General features: G+C 30.0%; 1 protein-coding gene across 1 annotated transcript; it reads left to right on the top strand.

The window, feature by feature from the left end:
- Positions 1-2,123: 2,123 nt before the first annotated feature.
- Positions 2,124-3,325, top strand: LOC107877388 (epidermis-specific secreted glycoprotein EP1). Its single transcript, XM_016724042.2, has one exon. It carries the CDS (start codon positions 2,137-2,139, stop codon positions 3,067-3,069), a length of 933 nt encoding a protein of 310 aa, XP_016579528.2. The 5' UTR covers positions 2,124-2,136; the 3' UTR covers positions 3,070-3,325.
- The last annotated feature ends 4,680 nt before the right edge of the window (positions 3,326-8,005 follow it).

The following is an 8,005-nucleotide window of genomic DNA, read 5'->3' as shown; positions in this document are numbered from 1 at the left end:
ACCATTTTCTCTAATTTTAAAAGTAGAAAATAGTACAATTACTTCCAAAAGCATTGATATTTATGTTATTTGTACTTAAAAAATTATAATGAAAAAATATACCTCATTCAATCATGGTTTATGTGATGGAGTAATTATACCTATTTGGGCAAATGTTTTGCATTAATTGCATATCATGTGCATTTAATTTTTTACTTGAATACTACTACTATTATTTAAGTAGTCACATCAAATATGTAAGTACATAATTCAACTTTGTAGAAACTAATATAAAAATACATATCACTTATCCATAATAGTTAGGAAAAAATAACATAAACATATACAAATCTCCATCCTTACCAGTAATTACAAAAAATCTTTACCAATATATTATCATCGAATATATTAGGAGCTAATTATGTATCTCGACAAATTTAAAATTAAAAAAAATATATCGGGAGTCAATTATGTATAACAAAAGTAAAAATGTATCTTTATTGAATGTATTATATAACTTGAAAGATTTAAAATCGTAAAAAATATATTGGGAGCCAATTATGTATCTTCGTTAGATGTATCAGAAGCTAATTATGTATCGAGACAGAGCCAAACTTAGGATTTCTATAGTTAGGCAAAATATTGAAATTTTCTGTAATTAATTTCTAAACTGTCAGAATTTATGTTATTTTTATCATAAAACTAAATGACCACATTGTAATTTTAGCATTACAAATTTGTTATATCTTCATCGTTCACACTTCACACAGAATATCTAGTTACTAAACAAACTGATAGCGTATTCATAAAGTATATGGAGAACAAGTTGTTTTCGATGCATTATTGAATATCAAGTATATTACATTAGGTATAAAAGAAAATACAGTAATGAATAAATTATATTAAAACAATTAAAAAAAAGAACTATAATCAAACCAAAATAAATAATACCATGCAACTTTAATTACCTTATCCAGCCACCTCAACACTTTTACCCAAAGCCAAAACCTGAGAAAAAAGGCCTAGGTCAATTTCAAAATAGTAAGACTTTTTTTTAATTTAGTATTCTATATTTATATTTAAATTTGAATTCACATTTTACAAACTCATTTTTAGAATGCTCTAACTATGATTTTTTTTATTTCAAAAGCTCAAATTCAAAACTTTTGATTAAGAATGAAGAGATTTTAATCATCCACCATTCATGGTAATAAAAAAATGCCGTTTGGTTTGAGCATAAGGCAGTATAATTTAGGTAAAAGTTTATGGAGTAGAATATATTATTTAGCAGTCCAAAAATTAAAGTGAAAGTACATCCAGTATCATTTAATCATAGTTAAGTGATAATTATAAATATTTTTAAATATTATAAATATCATTTAATCATAGTTAAGTGAACAAACTCGTAACGTCTTCATAAAGTTCAAATGCAACATAATTATTGATTTTTTAAAAATATTTTTTATTATAACTGTAGATTCTTTTTATATTATTCCCTCTGTTTTAAATTAGATGACCCTTTCAACTTTGATACACCTATTAAGAAATTCAATGATTAGGAGTATATTTTACTTTTTTACCTTTTTTAACATTGTAAGACTCAATAATTAATTAAACATGAAAAATTATAGTATATGCATGCATGGATTGAAAATTTTATAGGAATACTAGTAATACTCCTTGAAAAGAAGAAAAAAAGTCGAGTTTCATAAAATTTGTATTGAAAATATAAGTGTTATTTTCATAAATTTTGAAAAGTGTAGTTATATTTAATACCTATTAAAGGTAGAATGAAAAAAATTTATATAAAATAATCTTAATTTGATAAATTAGACAAGTAAATTAAAATAAATTCTTTTAGAGGTAAACTAATTCGAAATGGAGGCGGTACTATTATTTATGCCCATAATTATTCTTTTCCAATACCCTATGCACGGACAGCACATCAACATTGACCACTTTTGAATATAACTTTATATTCAAGAATTTGACACAAATTATTAATGTAATTATATATGGACCCATGCATATACTAGTTTATATCAACTAGCCATGCACGCAAAAAATCGTAAAGATTATGATCAACAATATAAAACTAATTAATTAGTTATCATATTCCCCATCCATCTATAAATACCAATTAATCTCAAGAAGCAAATGTATCATAACAAACAAACTAAACAAGAAAAATTAAACATGTCTTCTTCATGGCCTACTACACTTCTCGTCTCTCTATTTCTTTTCTCCCAAATATTTTCTTGCATTGCCCAAGTTCCAGCTGAAAACACCTTCAAATTCGTTAACGAAGGCGAATTAGGACCTTATGTTGTCGAATACAGAGCTGATTACCGCGTTCTTAGTATCGCCACTACTCCGTTTCAGCTCTGTTTCTACAACACAACACCTAACGCATGGACACTAGCGTTGCGAATGGGCACTGTCCGTTCTGAATCGCTCATGCGTTGGGTGTGGGAAGCTAACAGGGGAAACCCCGTTAAAGAAAATGCCACTCTCACTTTCGGGACAAATGGAAACCTCGTATTGGCTGATGCCGACGGTCGAATTGCATGGCAAACAAATACGGCCAATAAGGGCGTGACAGGGTTCAAGTTGTTGCCTAATGGTAACATGGTGCTACATGACTCCAAGGGAAAATTCATCTGGCAGAGTTTCAATCATCCCACTGACACTTTACTAGTGGGCCAAACACTCCGTTTGTCCGGCCCGAATAAGCTCGTAAGCCGGGCCTCGGTGAAAAAGACCGTGAACGGGCCTTATAGCTTGGTAGTGCAACCGAAATTGTTCGGTATCTACAATGGAACCAAGCTAGACGTAGAATTAGCTTGGTTCGATCTTGGTAATAGCAGTTTGGAATCTGTAAAATTGAATAGTGGGAATAAAAGACTGAAATTGGATTATAGATTGGCAAAATCAACAAAGAGAAGTTCACATGTTATGGCTTTTGTTAATTACAACACAACATTGACATATCTTAGACTAGAAGTTGATGGAAATTTGAAAGCCTACACTTTCGTTAGAGATGAAGAAGCAGATGAATTTCGTTGGAGGGTAACTTACAAAATGCTTTAAGAAAATGTTTTTCTTCATATTAGCTCTATATAATTAGATATATGAGGATTTCATGTCCGAGATAATAAGTGGATAAAATGAGTGGGTCCACAGCTAAGTCCAGTAGATTAATTTTGTAAAATTATGTCTTGATTGAAGAGTGTGTTTTATTTTTATTTTTTTTGGAGTTGTATTGAAGGGTTTATCTCATTATGTATTCTATAATACTTAAGACGTTATGTCAATTGTGAAGATTGTATAAACGAGTTCTTTATTATTTCTATGTTTATTTGGTTGAATCTGTCTTTTCAAAAAAGAAGGAAGAAAAAACCTAGAATGATCCTATCTTTTATCCTATAAAAAAATGTCTTATTATGTCAATTATTCTAGATGTGTGTCAATTGATACAACATTCTTTTCTGATTAAAATACATAACTTCAAGAAAACTGGTTATCAAGGCAGCTATTTGAACAAATATAATTTTTTTTTTTGCCACATAGTTTCGTGCACCAAATTATAAATTGGACCATTTTTATTTTCGTCTCTATTATTGTTCATGTTTAGTTTCTTTTGTTGCAAGTGTTGTAATTCCTCCATACAGTCGAACCTCTTCATAACAACATCATTTATCTTGATATTTTTTAGTAGCTATTGAGAAATGCTGTTACAGAGAACACATAAGATAATAAAATGAAACATTAGTTCCACATAACATAATTGTCATAGTGCGATGTTATTATAGAAAGATCTGATTGTTGTATTACTATTTCGATCCTGGACATTTCTTTTCAAACTTGGATTGGGCTTGGGGCGTTATTTCCTTGAAGTGGTCCAGCCCAAGGGAAGCCTAAACAGAAGGAGTTGAAGCCCACATGAAGGCCCAATTCATCAAGATGGTAAAAAGGCATGGGCAGTGTAACCAAAAACTAATAAATAAGGGAAAAATTACCTAAGTAAACAACATAAGTTTCTAAACTTCTAAAAATGGAAAAAATACAGGACATATCATACCTAAGTACTAAATTACAAAAAATAGCAATACTTTTTCATAATTACATTATGTAGCATTTATAACATTATTTTAAGTGGTCCCCTACTTTTTTGCCGCCTAATTATTTTTACTGTGATAAAATCCCCCTTTTCACTCATTCTTCATTATCCTTTCTTATTTTTAAATTTTTACTTCCTTTTTTTTCGCCATTAACCATTAATCCCGCCCTTTGCACGATTCCTCCATGATCTGTGAAAGGATTTGGTTCGCCGATTTCAGGTAACTATTAATTGCATGTTAGCGGTTTAATTTTTTTTTGTTCTACTTTAGTTCATCTGAAAATCAGAGTTTAAGGGTTTTGTGTTTTAATGGATGAACACATAGCAAAAACACCTACAATTAGTGTTACAAGTAATATGAATTTACTGTTTGATGCACCATCTTTTAGTCTTGGGTTAACTCAAGAAGATTTAGTTAGAGTTGTTTCAAATCCTTTACAGTTGAACAAATTTGGGAGATTGAAGGAGATTAGGTCGAAGTTTCGCACGACGTAGTGAAGATGACCAAAATTTTGAAAAAAAAAGGGTTGAAGAAAACTCCTTCTCCAAAGGAGAAAAAAACTAAAAAAAGCTACGAAAAGAAAAACAAATCTACAGAAATTGAAGACGATGTTGACAAATCTTATGCTGATGAATCTGAAGAAGAAAGTGAGGAAGAGGTAGTTTTTTTGTTTGTAAATGTATTTTTTTTTAACTGTTAAGTATTGTATTCAACTAGTTAATATGTATTTTCTGTTATGATGAAATTTAGGGAGTATAAGCTGATTTGTGAAGATGATAGCGTAATTGTGAAAATATATTGTTGAATGGTGTTGAATTAACTACTCATAAATAGTATTTGGCTATATGTATTTTTAGTATACTTGATATGTATTTTTAAGTATTAGTTGCAGTTTTGATATGATATAAATATATATGCTTGTTATATATATTTTTTGACTGCTTTAGTATCATAGTTTAGCTACTCATGAAAACTCTATTGACTATATGTATTTTTAGCATACTTGATTTGTATTTTTCAATGTTGGTTGTGGTTTTATATGGTCAAAATACATATGCATGTTAATATTAGTTTAAATACCCTAAAACTCTATTGGCTATATGTATTTTTAGAATATGTGATATGTATTTTTAACTGTTGGTTGCAGTTTTGCTATGATCACAATACATATGCATTTTAATCATATGAAATACATACTTAATTTGTATTTTTCAATGTTGGTTGTGGTTTTATATGGTCAAAATACATATGCATGTTAATATTAATTTAAATACCCTAACATTGTATTGACTATATGTATTTTTAGTATATGTGATATGTATTTTTTTAACTGTTAGTTGCAGTTTTGATATGATCAAAATACATATGCATTTTAATCATGTGAAATACATATGCATGTTATATGTTTTTTTGTCTGCTTGATTTTTTTGTTACAGATTAAGAAGTGGTTGTTTTACTTTGTGTAGGTGATGCGGGATGAAATATTCATTGTCAGAAAACTTTCAAGATTTGCACCACACATGTGCTCGTACAGTGACAAAGATATTTATGGAAGCATACGCACAATTTTAAACAAGGAACAGTTTAAAAACTTTTGCAACAATAACAGTTTTGGTTATTTTAAGAAAAAGCAGCAATGTGTAGAGCAAGCACAGTTGTACAGATGCGTTATGACGCTTGAGGTGAAGGATAGTTCTTCTTCTGGGATTCTGATTTGTGCTGATGACACCTTTCTTAATTTTACTCCCAAGAAATTTGCTATCATAACTGGATTGAATTGTATGTCAAATAGGTATGACTTTACTTTGATGAGGGTGTACCAAATAGGTTGGTTGACAAGCATTTCAATGGGGTAGAAATTATACAGTAAAGACAACTATTTCTAGTATTCACGGAGAAAGTATGGGGGGAGAACAACGACGAGGATGCTGAGAAATTTACAATCCTGTATTTCCTGCATTTATTTGTTTTATCTAATGTAGAAACTGTGGTTATACCCCGTCTTCATTTCGATTTGGTCGATAGTGGAAGATATAAGGATTTTTCATGGGGTTCTTTATCTTTTGAAGATCTGGACAGAAGTTTGACCAACTGGTTGAAAGCGTCAATTTTATTTGATTCAGGGAATGCCACTGGCAATCCAAGTGTGGCTTTATGAGTGTTGTTCATCTGTACCACCAAAGATTGCATCAAAGGTTGATAATCGGATTCCCCGATTATTAAATTGGAGGACGATTGCACCTCGTCCACGCTTTGAGTTTTTGATGAATGTTATATTCAAGGACAATGGCAAGGTTTGTTGTTACTAAATACGTAGGTATTAATATGTATTTTACAGCATACATATATACATTTTCATTTACAATTGTTTAACTGATTCTTTAACATATATTATTTACCTATTATTCTAGGTTGTCTTTAAGAACATAGAGCCAATGAAAAAGGAGCTGGAAAAATAGCAAATACCACAGAAGGATGCAATCCAACATGAACGTTCTGTTGATTCTGATGAAGACTTCCAGGATCCACTGCCAAGAAAGATCAACGAACATTCAAAGAAGAAACAGAAGGTTGATTCATCAACACCAGCAGCGAAGAAACCTTTTAAAAAAAAGCAAGTAAATATTGTTGACCAGCATACCCAAATGAGGACACCAGCTCCTCGTGCTGCAAAGTTTGCTGGAACGAAGACATCAGTTTTCAAGCCAATTCTAACACGTCAGGCATCTTCTTCAAAAATGAAGAAAGGAAAGCAAACAGCTCGGGTTATTTTTCCTCAGGTACAGTCAAAGTCAGATAGTTATGTAGAGGAAGTAGCTGTGTCAAAGCCTCAGAGTCATTTTGAGAAAGAAGCCTTTATTTCTAAGAAAGATTTTGATGCATTCTGCGATAAGGTAATTTTTTTTTTTGAAAATATTTGTTTTACATGAAAAAAAATTATTTATTGATTTTGTATCAAAACAGGTTTGTCGTGAGTTTAAAGGAATTCATAGTCTAATGAGAAAAAAATTCAAAAAGATGAAGAAAGCATTTGCTCAAAGCAAGGTAAATTTTTTCTTTGAAAAAATTAGTTGGTTTGAATATGTATACTTATTGGACTTCCTTATACAAATACAACATATTTGTAAAATAACTTGTTATGTTATTGTACAAAATTTTTTAAGGAGCAGGTTGTAGATATGGAAGCTGATAAACCAAATATTGATGAGGGAGGGTTACATCATTCTGGACAACATTTCAGTTCTGATGTTGTGTTCAATCTTCGAATAATATTTCTGACGGTACAAAGGTAAATATTAAAGTTCCAAATACATATCTTCTAGTACTTTTATAGTTTATATTCAAAATACATTTGAGGATGCTCACATAACAATATATATTATTTGGTTGATTATAAACATTATAACCTGTAACAGAGTGTGTTTTTAGTTTTGTTCATGAATATGTATTTTTGAGTTTGATGTTATATATCAATATGTATTTTTACAATGTTCTATGCACGGCATATGTATTTTTGGTTTTATTTATATGTATTTTTTAACACTGAAGATGTATTTTAATACTGATAGTGATTTTTTTGTTATGTTCTTTGATATGTATTTTTCAGTTTGATGTTATATATCAATATGTATTTTTAGTGTGTTTGTATATACATACACACACACACACATATATATATTTATTTATTTATTTTCATAAAAAAAATATATATTATGTTTGATTCAAGTATTAATAGGGTATTTGAATTTGTATATGTATTTGTAGCAACAACATGCAGATAAAGATACTGACCTCCAGAATATGGCTTATGTTGGTACCAAAAAATCACCACAGCGATTAAGTTCGGAGGTTGATCAAGAATTGGAGGCAAGTTTGCTTGGTACAAAGGTAAATAATTATGTTAT

Source organism: Capsicum annuum, chromosome 7 (assembly GCF_002878395.1).
Source record: "Capsicum annuum cultivar UCD-10X-F1 chromosome 7, UCD10Xv1.1, whole genome shotgun sequence".
Classification (NCBI taxonomy): Eukaryota; Viridiplantae; Streptophyta; class Magnoliopsida; order Solanales; family Solanaceae; genus Capsicum; species Capsicum annuum.
Note: the sequence above shows the minus strand (reverse complement) of the source record. Positions and strands in the feature narration are given on the sequence as shown.

Coding starts and splice junctions, on each gene's coding strand:
- LOC107877388 (XM_016724042.2), top strand. CDS start 2,137: ATGTATCATAACAAACAAACTAAACAAGAAAAATTAAACATGTCTTCT.